This window comes from Excalfactoria chinensis, chromosome 1 (genome assembly GCF_039878825.1).
Source record: "Excalfactoria chinensis isolate bCotChi1 chromosome 1, bCotChi1.hap2, whole genome shotgun sequence".
In the NCBI taxonomy this organism is placed as follows: Eukaryota; Metazoa; Chordata; class Aves; order Galliformes; family Phasianidae; genus Excalfactoria; species Excalfactoria chinensis.
This window is the reverse complement of record NC_092825.1, coordinates 33,057,878-33,080,521: the sequence shown is the minus strand read 5'-3', so window position 1 is coordinate 33,080,521 and position 22,644 is coordinate 33,057,878. Positions and strand designations below refer to the sequence as shown.

The 22,644-nt window shown below is 44.0% G+C and overlaps 1 protein-coding gene across 1 annotated transcript; it reads right to left on the bottom strand.

The window, feature by feature from the left end:
- Positions 1 to 4,734: 4,734 nt before the first annotated feature.
- On the bottom strand, positions 4,735 to 17,594 carry DYRK2 (dual specificity tyrosine phosphorylation regulated kinase 2). The gene is made up of 3 exons (XM_072358812.1): positions 17,193 to 17,594; positions 16,868 to 17,004; positions 4,735 to 9,096 (listed from the first exon to the last, which is right to left on the bottom strand). Exons 1-3 carry the CDS (start codon positions 17,245 to 17,247, stop codon positions 7,495 to 7,497), a joined length of 1,794 nt encoding a protein of 597 aa, XP_072214913.1. The 5' UTR covers positions 17,248 to 17,594; the 3' UTR covers positions 4,735 to 7,494.
- Positions 17,595 to 22,644: the final 5,050 nt, after the last annotated feature.

Sequence of the window (22,644 nt, the reverse complement as noted above, 5' to 3'; positions counted from 1 at the left end):
CCAACAAGCTCTGAGCTGCTTTGATGCTTCCAGCCCCCCACCCTGCTTGAACCGTTTCCTCCTCCTGCGTGACAGCATCACCTGAGCTTCACCAGAGCATCCCTGCCCCATGCCCACCATCAGGGATAACAGCACCTGAGGGGAGTATGGCCACTGTCACACTGATCGGAGTGCACAGTTCCTCACAGCTCCCATCAGCGGCTGGCAGGTATCGCTGTCACTCCCTATGACTGCAATCTTCAAAGCCCTTCTCTAGGAACTCGCAGCCTTTGGCAAGCAGTCTGCAGGCAGAGCCACCAGCTGCCTCCTGCCTCACTACAGCCAGGCTGTCCTGGGCAAAGCTGGTTTGCAGAGACCTTTGAAAAGGTCTTCCACATCTTTATTCTGCTTTGGAATTACCACAGTTGGGCAAGATGAGTACTGGGATCTTTAGAAATCCATTTTGATTTTTGGTGTGGGCTTTACAAACTCTGCTGCCACATTGACATTGAAGTAAATCTTACTTCTTACAAAACACATCACTACTAGACTTGAAAGCTGAGTTTGGTCCAAAGACTCAAGAATACAATTGTCAATTGTTTTAATTTTCTGATAAGTGCTTCTCTCCCACGTTATGTTTAATCAAGGTTTAATACTTCATTGCACCTCTCTCTTGCAGTGTATTGCAGCCAGGCAGGCACACCTACTTGCGCTCTGTGGGTGCTGTGCACAGGACACATCAGGTTTGACAGCCACTGAATGGGAACCTCTGGTTTTCCCAGAGCTGCCATCAGCTAAGAAGTAAAACTTTGACATTTGCAGCTACTCCAGACTGTATCTTTAGGCATGTTAAGTTATACATGGTCATGTGCCACACGGGGATAATCAAAGCAAAGCAAAGCAGTAAAAATACCATCTGCAAAAAGGGAAAAACAATTCTAGCCCTGTTAGCAGGAACGCTGTGTCTGCCACCCCCCACAGCAGTGTATGGAGCTGCCAGTCCAAAAACTTCCCAGCAGGACCTCTCCTTAAGTCCAGCTATGTCCCAAACCTCCGCAAAGATGTCATGATCTTGCTTTAAAAGTCACTTTCTTTTCTCTGTGTTAATCGGTGGACACAAGCTGTTTAATTCTGAGTAACTTAGCATTTCTTTTGTTCTTTGTGCAAAGGTTAAGGAACCTGGTTAAAGGCTGGTTTGGACACTGGAGCCCAGTAGTTGGAGATGAATGTGCATCTCCTGTCTTTTCTGTTTGGTACTAACCTAGATTTTCTGTTTAGCATTGGGAAAAAGCTGAAGAAACACTATTTTAACAGTTACAGTACTCTATCATAGATTCCAAAGAGCTTGACAGCAGGCAGAAATCCAAGGCTCACCACAGTCAGAGGCTGGAAAGTGCCTCTAAAACACAAACAAATGAACAAGCGCATAAACAAACAGACACGAAACCAAATAGGGAAAATGACACAGAGAAACCCCAGTTCCAAGAGTCACAGAGGATTTCTGTGAAGGAGCAGAAACTGATGCTATAAATGCCACTTTTATTCTCCTACAGTGTATTTCAGGGATGGGAGACTTCCAGCGCTGTCTACACAGGACAAAAACAAGGAATCTTCTTCCTCTTAAAACCTTAGGATAAAAAGCACAAGGCTATGCTTGCAGCGCATTCCCATTATAAACTATGCTTCTGAAACAAAATCCTAGAGAAAAGACCCTTTAGACCTAAAAAAGACTTAAAAGACCCACACTCAACTTCCAGACAACTGAAATCGAATGAGGTAATTCCTTTCCTTCTTCAGAAGGATAAATAGATACAACAGAAGCGTACAAGAGCTGGCAAGAGGGACAGGCAGCGAGAGGGGAGTGTGGGACATGCAGATTGGAATGAGAAAAAAAACATTTGAAAAGAGAGAAATAACATGAAAATTTAAAACTGCCCTTTTTCCTCCGAGGAACAAGGAAGTTTCAATCCACAAGGATTTAATTTTGAGCTCGCTGCACTTTTAGGGCTGTAAACACTGTTTATCTGTATTTAATCTCGATGCTTTTCGTGCTATCAAATCTCCCAGCTGCGTTAAGCAACAGCCACTGGAGTGCTGCTAAAACCCCTTGATTTCAGCCCATTGCTCACTTGAATCAGAAGGCTTTTCAATAAAACTGCTCTGGGCATTCAGTGGCATTACCAGGAAGAGAACGTGGATGTTACTCAGAAGACAGTTCTGCAGCAAGAAGTGATATTACACTGGATTTATATGTGAAGCAAGTTTAGAGAAATAGAGCCTGTCAGCTTTGTGCAATACATCCGCAGTATTGAGAGACAAGCTCTGAAAGGTCAACCTGATTGAAAAATCAGTGCAGAATTCTGTTTTGTTGGGTCGGGTGAGAATTTTAATGAGTATTTTTGAAAGGAACAAATAATAACTTTTAATTAAAAGGAACTTAAAGCAGCTTAGATACAAAAACAATCCACATTGCAATACTGAAATTCCTGGATGGCTTTCTCTACAGCATGGGGCAAAGAAAAACAAGCAATGTGTTACTTTCCAACTCCTGAGGAGAGCTTCAGAACCACGAGGTCAAAAGCAGTCTGTGGGCAAACTTCATGGCAGTTCATAGAATCATAGAATTACCCAGGTTGGAAAAGACCTTGAAGATCATCAAGTCCAACCGCAGCCTAACCAGTACCCCATCTCTAAAAAACCTCTGCTAAATCATATCCCTGAGTACCACATCCAAACGGCTCTTAAACACATCCAGGGATGGCGATTCAACCACCTCCCTGGGGAGCCCATTCCAGTACCTAACCACCTTTTCTGTAAAGAAGTTCTTCCTAATATCCAACCTGAACTTGCCCTGGCGCAACTTAAGGCCATTTCCCCTCGTCCTGTCACTTGTCACTAGTGAGAAGAGACCTGCCCCACTCTCACTGTAAGAACCTTTCAGGTACTGGAAGACGGCAGTAAGGTCTCCCCTCAGCCTCCTCTTCCTCAGACTAAACAGCCCCAGCTTCCTTAGCCTCTCCTCGTAGGGCTGATTCTTCACGAGCCTCGTTGCCCTAAGGTTAAGGCAGCACAAATGCCATCCTCCTGCAACAGGTAAATAACAACACACAGGCATCAGGAAGCATTCTGAGGAACAAAGACACTGCCAGCAATGGCTTCAGTGGGCTGGGACAAGGCCTTCCTATGTTAACGAAATGCCAGCACTCCCAACCATTATCTTTATGACCAGAGAAAATAATAACAATCCAAACCACAGTGGAGAGAAGTAAAGTAAGACATAAAATTTTATTCTGAAATGATCTCTGGCCACAACAATAAAATGTAACAAATATTCACTAGAACAGTCTTAACTCCTGTCATCAGCTGTACAATACATACAGTATCATAAAACTGGCCACTAGGATTAAAACCCACTACAACATCTTTAATGTTAAGTGGCAACAGCAGCATCTCACAGAAAATTATACATACATATATACACAGTCCACATTCAATCGTTTTTCACGTTTTCAGTACACACAGTTGCAGCATATTACAGTCACGTGTCTAAGTCGTTGCCCAATAAAAACCCAAGCTACTGCTTAGACGTAATTGTAGCAGTTCAACCGAGTAATTACAATTTGTAGCACAGATGTACAAGCCCCTAGAAACAATAATTCACAATTTTGTTGTTGTTGTTTGTTTCATTTCAATGCTACCATAGCATTAAAATGGGCAATATTCTAATCTTTAATGGCTGGGAAAAAATAATAATAATAATAATAAAGAGTTCTTTTTGTACTTATCCCAAATATTATCGATGGAAAAAACAATACTAAAAAGTGGAGAGCATTCAATAATCCACGCTCTTTCTTAAAGATTCTAATATTGCCCAATGCTACTTATATGTCTAAAGTGTTTCCAACATTCCCATGAAGTCATTTATAACTCCAAACCACCCACCAAGTTAAAAGTGGCTTAAGTGCCTTGCACCCAAATTGTAAAAATCCCTGGCCGCCTTTATAAGAGCCAGGCACATATAAAAGGAATGCACTTTGGTTCATACCAAATGCCCTGGGATTAAATCACACTATAAAACTAAAGAGTTTGAGGTAAATTTTTACAAATACAGTTGATTTCTGTCTAATGTCACCGTAACAAAAATGAATTAAAAAATAATAATAATTAATAATCAATTTGATGATAAAGTATAACCAATGAGGAAGGGCCATCTTTAACCCCTTAATGAGACGTACTACCAGACCAGAGTGTCCTTTCCACCCTAGCAGTGTGATTGCCTTATTGTTTCTATTAAGGCCTCAGTAATCTACAGGATGTTTTAAGACAGGTATAGCATTCAAAAATAGATTTCAACCCTACTATCCAGTGTTCAAAGGGTTAAAGAGGCCAAGATGCATGCCCTACAACATGGCATTTGTAACAAAAGGCACATTGTTAACACCAAGGGCACAATCCATCTTCTACTGTTGATCTACACATCTTGCATCACTCTGTTGTTCCAATACACTTCATTGGTAATGAACACTCCAGTGGTGCAAGAAACTGAGCCAAGTGAGACTGCAACCGAAGACAAGACAACACTGTGCTATTACTAAATCTGAAAATAGCTCAGACATCTCCAGACAATGGTAACATGTGAGACTAAGCACTGTTTCCAAGCCAACTTCTATCAGCCTAATTATCAGAGCCCTTATAATAAAATCACACCAAAGCAAGAGGCAACATTCCTTCCCCCCTCCCACCCACCCCCTCCCTTTTATACAGGTATAAATAAGCTACAATAAAAAGCAGCTACATAACCTAAAAACCTCGATGTAGCTCCTTCTTTATTATAGAGGAAATTCCACTATATTTGGGTTAAAAAAATAGCTCTGCAAACTATATTTTGGCCTTAAAGTTTCCGGTAGCATTTATGAAGAAGGTTGGTCATCATAAATGCATTATTGGCATTAAGAACTGGTTACGTGGAAAAGAAAATTTAGTGGTTTTAGCCCGTTAATGACCCACGAACATGATGAATGCTTTCACCTTCAATCGTCATGGAAGGCAGGAACATGTATCAAGATTTTCTTTAAAATCTATTAAGGGGAAGGTGATTCTTTTTCCATCCCTAACGTTAGTAACCCTACTTCTTAACTTTTGCAGATAGAGCTAAGGTAGAAAGGACTGGTAAAGCCAAGTAGTTGGTGGAGGAAGAAAAGAATCCCAGCTACTGTAGAAAAATACACAGTATTGTGTTCCCAGTCATGGGAGTCAGTTGTGAAAATTCATATATCATCTCTTTTCCAGACTTAGGATTTACGGACCATAACTTATCAGATATTCATATTCCAAAAGCCACTTTTCTTCGTTGTATTATTATATTTCATTTTTAACATGATTTCATACATGTTTATATATTGCACTTACACACATTGTATAAAGTTGTGAACATTGAACACTAAATAATTTACTTTGACTAGAGGCAGGAAACACTCTTTTTTATTAAAAAAAAAAGTACTAAAAATGGTTGATTGATGCTCTACTGTTTACAGTTATCAACCAACAGATGCTCAGAAACTATTTTTGGAGCTTCTTTAGGTGTCGAGTTTTTGGCAAGAAGTTGAGCGATATGTTTCCTGAGAATTCCGTCATTTCATGTTTCGATCCTTCCCCCAGTCTTACATTAAATTAGAAACAAACTAAAACAAACAAACAAACAAAATCAGGTTGTAAGTGGTAAATCTTAACGAACGTGTAGGAGAACTTAACCGGAAACTTTTCTTGGCCTCTCAGGGGACCATGCTTTAAGTGTTTTTAATCATTTGTACAGGTAACTTAAGATCTGTGCATATGTTTGCTTACAGTAAAGTTATTGAGGTTTTATGCAATCCATTCTAGTCTCTCTTGTTGTAACATCCACAAACCCTTCCAGATTATAGTCTACTTTCTTTAAAACTCCCTTTTCGTATGTTGTTTTAGACATCCGGTGTAGACCACAGCCATTGCATGTGATGAAATATCAATCTGCGATTCCCAACCGTTCCAGTTGAAAACATGCTACAACGTGTGAATATTTCTCAGGTAGGCCTAGACACGATTCCTCAGTAAAGACCATCTTTCTTCCAGGAATACAGTTCAAAGTAAAAAATGAAAAGCCAAACATCAGCACACACACACACACATACACACACACGTGAACAAATCTACATGTTTTTCTAACTGTTCCTTCAAAGTCATTTTCAGCTACAAATATCAAAGGTCAATTCAAATTCCAATCATTTAACTTTCCTTTGATACTTTGCCTGTATTATTAAATATCTAAGATGGTGTCCGTCAATTAAAAATCTTTCCAGAGAGGATCTCTGCGTCTACAGCTATGCTAATGACAAGTACTTCTCTACAGAAAACCATACAATAACATAGTGTTTGTCCCTACATACAGATTTGAACTGAAGTGTAAGTGTACCAAAGAGGTCACGATTGCTCAGATAGACGTTGTCAGAGGAAATACAAACAGCCTGTGAAATTCATGTAGCATTAACAGTCTGGAAGTTAGAGTATAAAACTGAAAAAATAAGCACTTCTGTCTATGTGATTTGGGAAGCCAAGCTGTGTATTAAAGAGAGAAAACGGAAGAGGAAAGAAATTGAGAGAAACCCAGTGTGAATGCTCAGTGTTATATACCTGAAAGGAAGTCCAGAATGTTTTGCTTCACCTGACTTCAGGTTTAAGAAACAACTTTCAGACTTAGAGGAACGGTCGTACTTCCATCGCCATTCTGACTGCCTGTTCTTTCAACTCGAGCACATGGCATGTAAGGTAAAAGTCACCGTAGCCCTACTAGTTCTTCTTTTGTTTTCCTCATTTGGATTTATTTTCTTTTTCTCATTATATTTAAATGCTCATTTTAATCAAAACCATTATTATAAGTTAGATAAAACATTCTGCAGGAGGTGACTGCATCACTACTAAGTGATCGCACTGCTTTTTTTCTGGGCTACCATACAGAAAATGACAGTATTTCATGCTACGGCTCCACTTCAGATAACTAGTTTACAGGTGCTTAACTGCATTCTCCCTGCAGTCCAGTCAGGCCTAAGTGTTACTGTTTGCAGGACCAAGACCCATACCCGTAAAGTCAGAGCCTTAGAAATTTACCCCAGTTGAAACTTACTATGAACCATGGAAGAGAAAGGTAATACCTTTGACACCACGCTGCAATGCATGACAGTCACGTTGTAACCAGTGGCCAGCCACTGATGTTTATTACTGTGTCACACTAGTTACAGTAAGGCTATTTGTACTGTAGAAGACAAACATTTTAAAAAATAAGTATAAAAACTTAAAGCATTGTCCCCATGTTTTTATAAAAACAAAATCAACATTTCTTACATTTAAAATGAGTGCCGAAAGATACAAATGAATAAAGTTATTGAGCAAATAAAAACGTATATCCGAGCTACTTTTTTTTTCATACAAATAAGGCTCAGCCACATTGTATCTCTCGTATTAACAGCATTGGGTTTTTCAAACTCAGCTAACGAGTTTTGGCAACACTGTTCTTTGCTGAATATTCCCATTGGCATCTGTCATCTGTGCCAAATTAGTCCTCAGTTTTGAAGCTGAGCTTGAAGTCGGAGGTAACTTGGAAATCGACGTTATAGCACCAGTGCTCTCTGTAATTCTCTTTGCTGAGGCCTTCTCCCCAGTCGGAGGCTTCGGCAACCGTCGCCTTAGCCAGGGATGTCGCAAAGCCTGGCTGGGTGTCATTCGGATAGCAGGATCCCATTCCAAACACTGTTTTAAAAAGTCAAGGAACAGGGGATCGTCGCACCCCTTTAATGCGTTACCCCATTCTCTGCTCTCTGGCGGGCCACGTAATTTTCCCCTCCGAGAGCGTCCACCGTTCAGTATTATAGAACCATCAGACAAGGTTGTGATGGTGCAGTAGCGGGGATATCCCTTAGAGCTCACAAAGTTTTTGGCTCGCTTGGATGAATCTAGAAGTTTTGGGGAAGGCATGCCCAACAGCTCGATCATGCAAGCCAGCTGGTCTCCTTCATCTTCTCCAGGTAAAAGTGGATAGCCAGTGAGAAGCTCCGCTAGAATACACCCCAAGCTCCACATATCGATGGGCATCCCATAACGAGCACCAAGGATGACTTCAGGCGCACGATAAAAACGTGACTGAATGTAAGTGTAGACACGCTGATGCTCATAACAACTTGAGCCAAAATCAATCACTTTGATACCACTTCGGCCCTGTTGCTTTAACAGAATGTTCTCAGGTTTAAGGTCACAGTGAATAATTCTGTTTTTGTGCAAAGCATCCAAGCACTGTAGAATGGAGTGGGCAAACTTGCGGACCAAAGGCAGGCTGAAGCCCTGAAACTTGTTCTTCTTTATTAATTCATACAGGTTCATGCTCAGCAATTCAAATGTCATGCAGATATGGCTACGGAATGTGAAGTTTTCCAACATGTGAATAACATTCATGTTGTTATCCTTATCTTGTTTCCGGAGATGCTCCAGAATCCTAATTTCTTCCGCAGCTTGGCGGTGGAAACGCTTTTCATTTCTCACCATTTTTAGTGCCACATGTTGATGCATCTTGTGATCGTAGGCTTTCACCACCTGCCCGAAGCTTCCTTTCCCTATAACTTTCAGGACTTCATATCTGTATGCAATATGATCGTGGGGTACTTGTATGTATGACCCCTGGTCATCATCATACCCGCAATTGTTTGGACCACCAATCACACCTTGCCGCTTCTTTGCATTTGGACCCAGAAAGTATATTTCGGTGTAGCCAAAAATCTCATTATGTTCAAAAGCTGTTAGTTTTTGCATGTATTGCTTCATTGCCTGCTCTGGTGTCATGACAGAGGTTTTCACCTTTCCTGTTCCATCTGTAGATTTTAAAGAGCTGGAGCTCCCCTGTCGTCTGTGAGCACTCTCTGACTGTCTGTCCTGAACCACTGGCAATCCAGATTTGCCTAGCGTTGTAAGTCCATTCGGCTGTGTTGTCAGAACCGTCCTCTTGTTACTATTATCTTCAAACAGTTGTTGAACCTGGATTTGTCCATGGCTACCAACATGGAGGTGCTCATTCATTGTGTGCTTACTGCCTCCAACCTAAAATTGAAAATAAATACACACCTAGTTAACAATTAAGGCATGAATCTTGCTTCATATTTATGATGCAACCCACCATCCTGCCTAAGCTACCTAAAAACTAAGTGTCATTATTAGAAGTCAGTTGTCTATGCAACTTAGAAATACAGCTTTTATACTATGATGCTGCTAGGTGCCATTATGTTTTCCAGACCCTGGTTTCTCAAATGCCTCTTTTCTGACTCTGAAACGTCAACAGCAAGAGAGTCCATGGTGTGTTACTCTGATAAGCTAACAATTCCCACAAGGAACCTTCAAAGCAACAGTCCTGTTACATCAACCAGTATACTCAGGGGATATTCAATCAGACCTTCACAGTATCACTTTTGTTTATGCTGGAGACAGATATATAATATCTTCTAGAGTCTACTTAGCTAAGGCTCTCCTTGTCACCTGTTCTCAGAAATCAAGATTTTAACTTGGTGAGTATCAGAAGGGCTGGATAAAATTTTAAGCTACGAGGAATGTGCTGTGATTTGCACGAGGAAGAAAAGAACCTGGACATTTCTGAAGTTCAAGTGATGCCATTCACTGTTAGCAACTGAGACAGTCACTATTTGGCAAAGCATTCAAATCAGTGAAGCGTAAGTATATCCTCCAGCACTTTGCCAAGCCAGTCTTGTAATGACTTTTAACCAAGATGAGATCTGGGACCAGATACAGACTTGAATGGAAAGTAAATCTTTGCCTTGAAGATCATGCACACAGCTTTATTTTAAAGGGATGGAAACAGTATTAGTTGACAGCCGTTCTTGACAGTTTTCACAAGGGAGAAAAAGCATTCAGCATTTTCAAGCAAAGGAACACTGTTAGTACTGGGGTGTGAAAACAGCTACTGCATGAAACCTGTTACTTTTAAGGCGAAACAAGAAATTTACAAGCATATATTTGCCACTAAAATAGCTGTCCTTAAAATTCTTCATTTGCTCTCAAGTAGAGGATAATTTGTCTGTCTTTTCTGCCTGGTCTTAAACAAACGTGGGAAGAATTTCCCTGCTGTCTCTCCAGCTGATTCACCAGCCTTAATATTTATGCCAAATTACTAACCCAAAGTTCACAAATACACTGAGACAGATGATCAAGCCAGGGTTGAGAGCACATTTAATCTGAACCTTATTTTTTCTACGTAGCTAAGGAAAACACATTCCCTGTTCACTTAAGGTTGTTGAAATTAAATCAGAAAATGACAGTTGTAGGCTGTGATGAGGCAATGAAATCCATGCTGCAAAAAGCCAGGACATACAGCGCACAATCTTGCACGCTTTTTGCTTCTGTTAAGGTATCACCCTGACATGGTAAAAATGTGCTTTTGTAAACCTAGCAAGGAAAAGCCAGATGGACACCAGCTTCACCTTTGAATAATATTTTGAAATCTGCAGCTTTGAAGCTCACGCAGTGTAACAACAAGAGCTCTCAGGGACTGTTTCTGCTGAGCTCACTGTTCTTCTGTTTCCATTTTGACTCATGTTGAATAACTGGTCCATTTTATTTCATCACTGCAGTCAGACTGCGTATGTTTATTTGCGGAGCAATTTCTGCTCACGCTCCCAAATTTGACTGATCTCACAGAAAGTGTTACCACACAATGACAATTCAGAGCAAAGGCACCTGTAACATTCAAGCACAGTGAAAGTATATGAGGATGTTGACATTAATTGCCTTCCTGGTTTGATGTCCCAAAGCACAAGGAATTAAATCATCAGGGGGACTTAACGAGTCTGTCATGCCTACAGGGAATTCCTTCAGGTCAAGTTTGAAGCACACTCCTGCAGCAGCCTCCTGAAGGTTGTCCTGACCCTATGAGTGCAGCGCTGACTGAACAGAGGAGAATTCAGCCCCAAGAACTGCTACAAAATGCACCACAGAAGAACCACATCTAGTTAGTAAGATGTGCACAGAGGCTCAGCACATGCAGGACTGCAGAACTGTGCTAAGTGAGAAATGCACAATGAAGCAGGAGAGTAACGCTACAAACTACATGTACCAAAGCCAGGAAAATCGAGGTACAAACATTTCTTCTGCAGCACTGGTTGACCAGCAAAGCAGACAAACTGTGAGCAGACAATACTAACGTGCAGGAAGAAACAGCAGAAGGCAGAAAACTGCTTTTAAGAATTTAACTAAGTGCTCATTGACACACTCCACACACTGAATTAATTTTGTGTTCACTGGAGCCACCTGTTTTCACAGTGAACCATCTTCTGCCCTTCCTAAGCACTGCATGTTTCAATAGATGGACTGCAGGATCCTTCAAACTTCAATTATTTGCTTTGTAGGAGGATTATGGAAAAAAACCAAATGTGTGCACTCTTATCTGCTGCAAACGCCTGCAGAGGTTCTTCTCCAAAAGGTATGTTTGCAAACACATTTCTCAAGTGTAAACTGTGTGCCTCTGCTTCCCTACCTTCAGGCAGCCTCAGTTTCTCTTTCCACTCCTGCCTTATTTACTTATTTATTTATTTATTTCCCCAAGCAGCAGAATGAAATCACCAGCATTACCCAGCTTCACCTCCAAGTGACCGGTTTGGCCAGTTTCAGTCAGCTGCTGCTTGGGAATGCAAATGCAGATGCAGACAGTAGCACTGGTTTTCTTTGTAGATGAAAAAACCACTAAATTAGTGCAGGCTCTATTCCAAAACTTGCGGGGGAGATCAGAGCTCGCTTTTCTTTCAAAACCTTCACAGGAGTTTCAGAGGTTTCAGATGCGTCACAGCAACAAAGTCAACATGAAAAAGCAGACCACCGTATCTCAGGGTCCTGTGGCTGAGGAATCACCGCCTTATCTTCTGTTTCCTATCTGGATGAGCAGAGGGTTGGACTCTCTCCAGACCTTTGCTCTGCGAATCTACTTCTGCCTACCGGCTGTCCAAGATTGCTGTCAGGTTCATACTTGCACTAATTACAGCTCCACAGGCTTTACCAGAGATGCTGTAAGTTCTCTGAACCACAGCTAATGGCCTTGGGAAGGCTACACAGGGCTACCACCTTCCTAGTCCCGTACTGAACTGCCCACGGTACACAGGAGCTCTACCAGCCATTCACCTGAAACCAGAAGCCTGAGAGGTTTATGATGCATCTCCCTTCTGCTGATGCACACGGGCCTGTAAATTCCAGAACCAGCAACCTGCACGCACTTACGCAGAGTACTTACTACCATATTTTATTGCCTGTGCTCAGATCTGTCTATGCCTTCTAAGATTTATACATTTTTATAGCACTCATCTTCAAAAACCTATTGATGCACATACACTTCCAAATAGAAAGTGCTGAAATACCAGCTAAGCTTCAATTCAAATAACTAATCCTGAATCATCCGGCAACATCAACTGCAAAACACAGACGTTACGATGCTTTTTTTTTTCACTCTCTAGGGTGTTTTATAAATGGTTTTGAAGGTACATGATTTTGCTTTAACTTTAGTTAGCTCAGTTTATGGAAGTGGATGGTTTGCCAGAAACATTCACCTAAGTTTAAAATAGAGACAGACACCAGCAAAAAACACAACCCAGAAATGGGCTTAAGGACAGAAGTAACCTACATTACCATGTCAAGATTACAAAGTCTTTACAATACAGTGGTAGCATAAAACTGACTCTGTCCTTCTAACAAAGAAGGTAAACTGACAACTCCCCTGAGGTACCGCTCAGCCAGTGCAATGGTCTGTCTCAAAGCCTTCTACAAGAACTACTATAGGATCCAACACCATGACAGCAGTGGACTTTACAGTACTTGCAGATATGCCAGTTTCAGCCCCACCGTATCTAACATGCTAGAGGTACACACTATCAGGTGTAGCACACTTCGTTGCATATTCTGTTGACTAGAGGCCCGAGCAAATGCAAACAAAAGGCCCTTTTCCTTGATAAATGAATTCAACAGCATTCCTCTGTTCAGAACTAAAAATAGCTGCTAATTAGCACAATAACGATAATGAAGGATTATCATAATGGCTTTATTATGAGTTTGGGTTTTATACACCAAGGAAGACTAAGCCCTTGTCCTAAAGAGCTTGTGCTCAACAAGAGCTATAGAAAAAACAAACCTGATAGATATTTTGCTGCTGTCACACACAGACGATATAAGCTTATTTTTCAAACACTAACCTTGGCTTTATATTGCAAAGATCTTCAGAGACAGAACTATGCTTGAAGAGTGATACTGATTGACAAATTCTTTTCCTCCTGCCTAGGCTATGTTGGGCACGTGGAGCGAGCCCAAATACTTCTGGGACACTCCCATGTTTCACACACACCGAGATCAAGAAGGACAGTCAGCACTCATGTGTACAAGAAATGTGCCCAGATGTACTGCAGTCACCCTAGGAGAGTTAGTTGCAAACTCCCCCTCCATAAAACTTTTATGAAGAAGAAGAAACACACAAAGAAACCTAGACATAGCAAAGTCCAGGTCAGGTCTATATACTTACTTCCGCTCAGACATGACAGCACTTCTGTGGCAGCTTCTTACATGAGAACAGCACAGTGGGCAGGTATTTTCTTTCTTATGTGCTATAAAGCAGCTTCATTCAATAAAAACTTGGAGCAGATCTTCAGGTAACAGGATATGGGAATCCCTGTTCCATTATCAAGTAATTCTATTATTATTGTTATTTACTTTCAAGACTAAGACTAAATGACGCAAAAGTATATGGGTGGACACCCATTCTTGGTGGCAAAAGTAAACAGCCCTGGCTGCAGGAATATCTGGGAAAAGCCTTAAAGAAAGACAGCACTGAATCAGGCACTGTAAATGGGCTGTTGTTACCGCCCTAGACAGGAGAAAAAGATCAAGATGGCTTTATTGCAAGGGAAGCAGGAAGAGTGCAGAATGCAGGGATATGTGCCAAAGAAGAAAGAACAGAGATGGAGGTAGGCAGGAGACAAAAGTCTTAGAGAGAGAGAGACTCACAGACGGGTGGGGATTTACACAAGCAGAGCAGCAGGCAAGCAAGATAAATCTCTGCTGCAGTATGTCAAGTGGCTGCAAGAACACCGTAATGAAACAAGAAAGAGCGAACAGGAAAAGGTTCCAGTCATCAAAACAAAAACTTAAGGCTTCAAAAGAGAAGGCAATGACTTGGAAAGGAAAACGAGAAGAGGTTGGAAAAGAGTTCACATTTTCCATCGCAGTCATCCAAAAAGATAAAGTCAAAAATGGAAACAAACAAGAAAAAACCTAGGACGAAGCCACCGATTTCTGAAAACAAACACAACCTTTCCCTGGTACAATACACAACAGTCTGCTTAGCAACAAAGGTTGCTGTGATTGCAAAGACTGCAGCCAAAACGTCTGCCCTGTTACGTGAAGCCTGTGTAAGACAGCATCTCTCTGCTTCTGCCTCCATGTTCTCCTATGCTCCTGCATTCTGCCAAACAGCTACACTAAAAAGCAGGAATCAATAGTTTTCCTAGAGGCTGGATTATACAGCTGCTGCAAGACATATGACAAGCAGTGGACATCTCCAGCTGGACGAGAAGAACTTTTTGGCTTAATCAAAATTTCCACCATAGTGTCCCTTCACAATCAGTGTATACACAATGTGCACGTGTGCAGGCAGCCATGGGCAACTGAACTGCCTATGTAAGCTACGCCTTCTGAAAGTCTGCAACACCAAAGAGAAATATTCATTTCATTTTTTAGCTACTGGAGAAGTCGCACAGGCACAACAGGGTTGAAAACAGATTAAGCAAATGAATACAGAAGAAGAAAATGGTTTAAGAAAACTGAAACGTTTATTTTTAAATACATTTCATTTGAGGAAGTAGTGGATGAAACCAACAGTTTCAGTCAGTGTCAGCTGAGGTCAGCAGGCCTGAAGTTTATAGAACGCTCCCATACCATACATAACCATTGTTTTAGGTTAAAATCCAGCAACCTGATGTCACATCTGATCCTTACCACAAAAAGTTCTGCTAGGCAACCACAAAATAATGCCCTAAAAAATCCAGAGCCTGTCGGAGGTATTTCTGTAATAGCACTCAAGGTAAAATAAAGACCAAGGAGTAGAATCTGTGTCACAAAGGCACAGCAGAGTCTGCAGCAGTCAGAACCCAGAGAGACTTGAAACAAGGCAGTATAATGCTTGATCATCCTTCAGTGCTTCCATAGGCTTTCTGTCTATATGCATATATCTATCTACAGGCATATATTTGCTATAGATAACATATGTATACAAGCATGACGATACATTTACAAACATACTAGAAGCAGAAATGCAATACTCAAATACTCCTTGCATGCTTTCATAAAGAGTTCATCTTTATACACACACGCATATATAGTGTATGTAGATAGATGATATATCATGCACACACAAGCCTATCTATAAAAATACCACAGTTCCATGCTACCAAAATTAGTCAGTAGTCCCAGACAGACGACTGGACCACTGCGCTTTCACAGATTCTAAATTAAGTCTGGGCTCTGTTACACATCAGCCCCTGCTATTAGTGGGGCCCATCTCTGCATGTGCATTTTCACAACCCATGCCATCAGTACAATGATTATTTTCTGGCTTAAAAGAAAAACGTAGACCACTTTCTCACTTCTCAAAGCAACCAGCACTTAACTGGAATGCAAATGTGTGCAAAAACCTACCTTTGGCAGTACCGAACAATTCAGATATACATCCTAGCTACATAGAGACACAGCGATGTTGACCTCAAGTATGCAGCTCCACCTTACATTTGCAGAATATTCATCATTCCTCTTGAAAACACCCTACATAAACTTGCATTTATTTATTTTTTTTTTAAATTTAAGCCAATTCTCTCTATAACTGGATTTGAATAAGATGCTTTTTACCCCGGAAGCTATACAGAAAGTCACTGAAACGCTAATATCTAAATGCATAGTTTCACCTTCCACTAGCCCATAATCACATTACCGTTTAAAGCTCTGCCATATGTTTACGAAGATAGTACGTGAGCATCCGTGGAGAACTCATTAATTCTAAGCCAAGTACGCCACCAATGCCTTTCAGGGTCAGTATGAGTTTTTTCATCATTTAAAAGGAAATGTATGCAATAAAAATGTCAGATATTCTGCATTAACACGACAGCACACAGCCCCCTCTCTCTCTACCCCGTCATGCCTTCAGGACAGAGATACCCTCTCTCATCCATATATAGTGGCATACTTGGGAAGTTCCATTCCTGGTAGATTAACTGGGAGAGGGAGATAATGTGAGATATCACAGAACCGGAAAATAACATCCTTTTCATAGCATCGGTGCTTATTTCTTTAGGTAAACCACCGCAGCAATAAAGTCGGATTCGTCCAATCGTCACCCCGGAGTACAACGACAGCTGTTTCCAGGGAAGACGGCTATCGGCCTGAGCTAATCAGAGACATCGGAGGAGAGCAGCCTTCATTCCTCGCCTCGGCTCACGCGACCCTTTAATCACAGTGACTAACCTCATTGCCAAAATCATGTCATCCCCAAAAAGGCGTTTACCAGAACAGCTCCTCGGCGTCCGTGTACAAGATCTAATTTGTTACCGACAACGACACGTAAAGCGGAGCGAAGGGGGGCTGCAGGAAGGGGGAGCCGCTCTGCAGCTCGGTTACAGACTGCCAGCCCCGTAACCCACACGCTCCTCCGCTCCGAGTTTGCAGAACCGACCCCGAGCGCCCCGTGGGGCGGGACAGGCGGCGGCGCTCCGTGGACCCCCCATCCCCCACCCCACCACCACCACTACCACTCCGACCCCCTCCCCGCGCCCGGGCTCACCGTGTGGGAGGCGTTGCTGGCCCTGAGCGGCGGCAATGCGAGGGGCGACGGCGGGCCGGTCCCAGCTCCTGCCCGGGAGACCCCGGCTCCGGCGCCCGGGGAAGACTGCAGCGGACGGCCGCTGTCCCCTGCCCTGCCTAAGGAGAGCAGAGGGGTGAGCGCGGAGGGCAGCGGCGGCCCCTCGCCGCCCCGTCCCGCTTCGAGCAGAAGCCATCGGAAGCCGATGGCCGCCGCGCTCGCAGCGACCGCCGGAATCCCCCCCCCCGCCTCTCCCCCCGGGGCCGCAGCATTGTTCCGACCCCGCGGCGCCCGGCCCGCTCCTTACCGGCCGGGTAGGCAGCGCCGGCGGCGGCGCTCGCTGAGGGTTTCTTGGTTAACATGGCCGCTGGAGAGGAGGGAGAGGAAAATGCATGTCAGGGCGGCTCTCCTCCGCTTCTCCTCGGCCTCTCTGGGCGGCGGCTGCCTCTCCTCGCCGATCAGCTACACCCAGCGCCCGACGCGTCCTCCGCCGCATCCCCCCGGCCCCGGGCCGGCCGGACACAGCCTCCCTCGGCCCGCCGTCTCCTCACGCCGCAGCCGCAGCAGCAGCAGCCGCGCCGCCGCCGCAGCCCCCGGCCCAAGCTCATCACCTCCCCCGCCCCCGCCCCGGTCGCCCCGGTCCCCTCGCGCGGAGGAGGGGGGCAGCAGAAGGCGGCCGGACAGGGCCCTCCTCCTCGGGCGGCGGAACGAGAACAAACAGCGCACCGAGGGGCAGTGCCCGCCCCGCCGGCCGCCTCCCCTCGCTCCGCTCCTCCCCGCCGACGCGGCCCCCCCCGCCCCCCGCGTCCCCGTGCGCTCCCCGCGCCCGCCCGCACTTCGCCTCGGTCCGCTCCCCGCGGGCGCCGAGTGGCGACGCGCCCGGCCACGCCGCCGCCCGGCAACCGCCCAACGGCCGCCCGCGGGGTTTGGGGGGGGGGGATGAGCCGTTGGTCACCCCCAGGTCACAGCCATCTTGGGGCCTGCCCTCAGGGGGTCACCGCCACAGCGGGAGGACGAAGGTGGCACCGCGGGCCGTGGGAGGGTCGGTGCGAGGGGATCGAAACTTCAACATGGCGGTGCCTTGGGAGAGCTTCGGGCGTCGGGCCGGAGCGGCCCGTGCCTCCATGCAGTGGGTGGGAGCGCGGTGGGGGCAGTTAGGGGCCCTGCTCTGCGCGCCGCGCGTGTGCCTCGCCGAGTACAATGCTTTGAATTCCTGGTTTGTCAGCTTGAACGTCACGAGTGCCAAAAATAGATAGCTGAACATTTGCTCAGCCCGGGACGGCGTCGAAATGAACTCTCCTGCCTACGCTCAACCCGCTTGGAAATCTGTACGGATCGCGTGTATTTTCCCTTCTGAAGCAGCCGGTGGGTCTGCGGGCCGACCTCCCTTCATCCCCTGCCGCGGGCAGACCTCCCTTCATCCCCTGCCGCAGAGAAAGGCAGACAAATAAATCTTCCCTTTCCCTGTGCCTGAGAAAAAAAGAACTCCATCCCTGCAGCCAGAGAGGAAGACTCGGCCTTTTCCAGTGCCACAGATAAATGTGTAAACAAAGACATTTCCTGTGCTGGTATAAAGAAATAAACACTTTCCTCAGCCCCTCCTGTTGCAGAGAGAAAACAATCCTACCTTTTCCCGCCCACACCCACCCAACCTTTTCCCTTCCCTGCAGCAGAAGACAAGCTTTGTTCCCCTCTATAACCCCCAGGTGTACCCAGACACCACAAATTTCCCTTCCCTTCACTGTCAGGGCCATAAATGCAGTTTTCTGGTGTCTCTTGGTGTTTTGCCATTGTCTTAACAAGCAGCACATCCACATCGAAAGTATCTAAATAACTTGCACCATCAGCGTTCTTTGGGAGATACCTTCCCCATTCAGGGAATGGCAGAGGAAAAGGTAACTTTTCTGGCTATCCTGAGGAGGGGAAGGAGAATAGCTTTGGTCACGTTCCAGCTAGATAAGAAAAACTAAAGTTGATGTCAGTCTCTTCAGAGGGCTTGCAGGATTTCTTACTTTGCCGTCTTAAAGGATGTGTGTTCTCTGACTATGAAGTCCCAGACAGCTTCATGTTCTGGGATTAGTTACACCTAAGCATCAAGATAAGAGGAAGCCTGCATCCTGTTTCAAACCCCTTCCAGCCAGATACACCACTCACAATTTGCCTTATATAGTTTGTTTGAGCAACCATCGACAGCTATCAAAAATTGGTGAAAAACTGTCTTAGTCTGTCGTGTAATTAACAACCTCTTGAGTCAGTGGGATTGCATTGCATTAGTACCTGTCCAGCTATTGTCTATCTAAAGCTATGTGCATGGTAAGCTTTCAGCATCAAGTCTTTAAGCTTTGGGCCTGCCTAGATGCCTCCCTCTACCTCTCTCTTCTCCCATCTGCAATCTGTCCTGCATCTGCTATCAAGGATTGTACTTCCTGATGGAGTCTGGAGGGAAACTCAGGAGGAGGGCAAAGCCCTTTTGATTCCCCCAAATGTAATACAAGAAGCTTCAATTATAAAGCCTCTTTCATGCAGGATTTAGGTTTATCAAGAGGAAGAACATGCTCATTTAATTGTAAAATACCTAGGCTGCAAATACCAATACCTTTAACAGCCTTCTGCAAAATCATAGGCACAGATCTGAAAAAGAAGGAAGGAAGGAAGGAAGGAAGGAAGGAAGGAAGGAAGGAAGGAAGGAAGGAAGGAAGGAAGGAAGGAAGGAAGGAAGGAAGGAAGGAAGGAAGGAAGGAAGGAAGGAAGGAAGGAAGGAAGGAAGGAAGGAAGGAAGGAAGGAAGGAAGGAAAGGAAGGAAGGAAGGAAAGGAAGGAAGGAAGGAAAGGAAGGAAGGAAGGAAAGGAAGGAAGGAAGGAAGGAAAGGAAGGAAGGAAGGAAAGGAAGGAAGGAAGGAAGGAAGGAAGGAAGGAAAGGAAGGAAGGAAGGAAAGGAAGGAAGGAAGGAAGGAAAGGAAGGAAGGAAGGAAGGAAGGAAGGAAGGAAGGGAGGGCAAGGCTAAATACTCAAAGGCAAAGATGAATTTTTTTCATTCCAAGTGTTATGCTCAGGAATCTGAAGTATGTCTCGCTGAGTGGCCACAAAACTTCTTTCTGTTTGATACTGGCCAACTGAACACATCGGCACTTTCCAGACCATTGCTATGTGTAGATGAGTTCAACAGACATTAGTTCCCAGGGCAGAAGCATTCAATAGACACCTGGCAGGAGAAAGTATACAGTGCTGAGAAGTCGGAGGGCAAAGTGAATCAGGGTTTTCTTGATCCATTTTCCTGCAACCTCAGCTTTTATCACCCAGGAGTGTGAGCTGATACCTAATGACAGAACATTAGTCTCCCCTTTCTTGGAAATAAATGTCCCGAGTATTGAGTGTCAGACTATGTGCAAGTGGCTTGTAAAGTAGTGTTGTCAAAGCACTTGTTTTTAAGAGAAATAATTTGAAAGTTGTTGTTTTTTTCCAGACAGGCACCTAAGCAGCCCTACAGCCCTAAGCCAGACTCAGGTTGTTCACCACAGTGGCCACCTAAAGAAGAGGAGGAAGGAGCTGGGCTGCAGGTGAGATCACAAAACTGCTCACTGCAAGGGAAAAGCAAGGAAGCATCTGTCCTGATGAAGCTTAGGATGGGCTGTTACAGGTATCGTCTTCCTGTGATGAGCTGTACAAAGAGTTCTAGGACAAAACTTAGCAACGCTCGGTAAAAATAAAATGGTTAAATCACAGCTATTGAATGAGAGAATTAAAATTCAGTTAAAAAAAAAAAGAAGAAAAGAAAAAAGAAAGAAAAGAACCAGAATAGTCTAGAACAAAACATCATATCTGTAAAATCTTATCCAACAGTATTCCTGCCCACATAGTACATTAAAATGCATTATTGAAGATAATACGCTAGTACAGTCAGAAGTACAGAGCATGCTGTGTTTCATGTGCTCTGCCTTGATTAAGGCTCTGCCTTGTGACCAAGAGATGCTAATTCCAAGCAAACTATAAAGGGTCAGCAAGGTCTATTTTGCCAGAGTGCCTTGGGACACAGCTCATCTCTAATTGTCCTATTAGTGCACTGTATCATAGAATCATAGAATCATAAAGGTCGGAAAAGACCACTAAGAGCATCTAATCCAGCTGTCAGCCTGTCACCACCATGCCCACTAAACCATGGCCTTCAGTACCACATCTATTTCCAGGTACAATGGCTCCATCACTTCTCTGGGCAGCCTGTTCCAATGCCTTACCACTCTTTCTGAGAATAATTTTTTCCTAATATGCAACCTGAACCTCCTAAGCATCACAGTGTATCTTCCCCCCTCCCTCCCCTTCCCCAGCCATGTCAATCTCTTTACTTCTCTAAGGTGGATGCTGGTTAGAGTTTAATTATATGGGGCTTTGGTATGTAGTAGGGTGGGAGAGTTTGGTCTGCCAGTCACCTGGCATCTTTGCTGCTGTGGTATTAGCAAATACTTGTGTGGTCAGCCACCAGGGAATTCCTGGCAGCCATGTGTATCCAAAGCTCAGATGACGACTTTGGGGGCTCCCACAGTGACGAATACAGCAGGTGCTCAGCACCTTGGTATGCTCTGACTGTTCTCACCTGGCACAGCTAACTATTTCGGTTGTAGATAAATGACAAGCACACTGAGCATATGCAAGGCTACTCAAAAATATGATGGGCATGGAGGAAGTGGGGAAAAAATATCCCGGTGTACAACTCAGAAAGTCTTGCCTCTTTTTTTTTCCCCCCACTTCCCTCATATTCTCATTTTAATCAGAATTTACATAAGAAGGAGAATCTGCACTCTCAGCTTCTTTTAAAATGTTTGAGAATCCAAGCCATTGAAATATGTATTATTTTCCCGTTGGTTTTTGTGAAGTAGGCCTTGCATGCTGAGCTTGAAATATTAAAACACTTAGGATGTGTCTCACCATCAAGATAGGTCCAAGTGTGTTCTCTCAGCCACTAATCTGTATTTTGAAAGGAAACCCTTCAGCCTAGCGAGTGGTTGCCTCAGAAGGGCCTGAACACAATCACCACCAGGGTCTCATTAATGTGTTGTGGATAATTTGGGTGTGAGCAGGGCTGAGTATACAACAATGCGGTCTTTCAGCAAATCAAGCTGAGCGCTGTATAGGCACTTGAGAACCAAAATACTGCAATCTACTCATGCAAGCAGTGCAGATGGGAAGCACACAGGTAGGGGTTCAGCCAGCACTCAGACTTGCACTTCACTGCATGGTACATCAGTAAGGTTTGCAACTCCTTCCTCTTTCTACCCTCTGCAGAAAAAAAACATTCCCAGCATCACCTGTGACTTAAAATACAATTGTATTTCAATACAATGATAACAAATAGGTTACATATTGAGCAAGAGTGCAGAGAATCACTGCCACAAGTCACTGTGTTAGTACATATTCATACTGACATGAGCATATATGAAGCGAAGCTGTCATGCTGGGTTCACATTTCTGTTGGCCTTTATTTTGGTGTACGTTCTGTCATGGCTAAGCTTTATTCTGTGCTCAGGGATTTGCTCTTTCTGCTATTTACAAACACGTAAGTCACTATATCTATTGCGGCACTAAAACAAGAAATGGTGTTTTACTGGTCAGTGAAGATACTCAGATCCTGTGAGTCTGCAAGCATATGGTAATTTTTTACTCTTACGCTAATACAGCTATTTTGCAGGAGATTATCTCACAATATATTTGTATTTTACTGCTGGTAAATTACACATTAAGGAAAATGTTTTCCCTTTTCCCCAGACC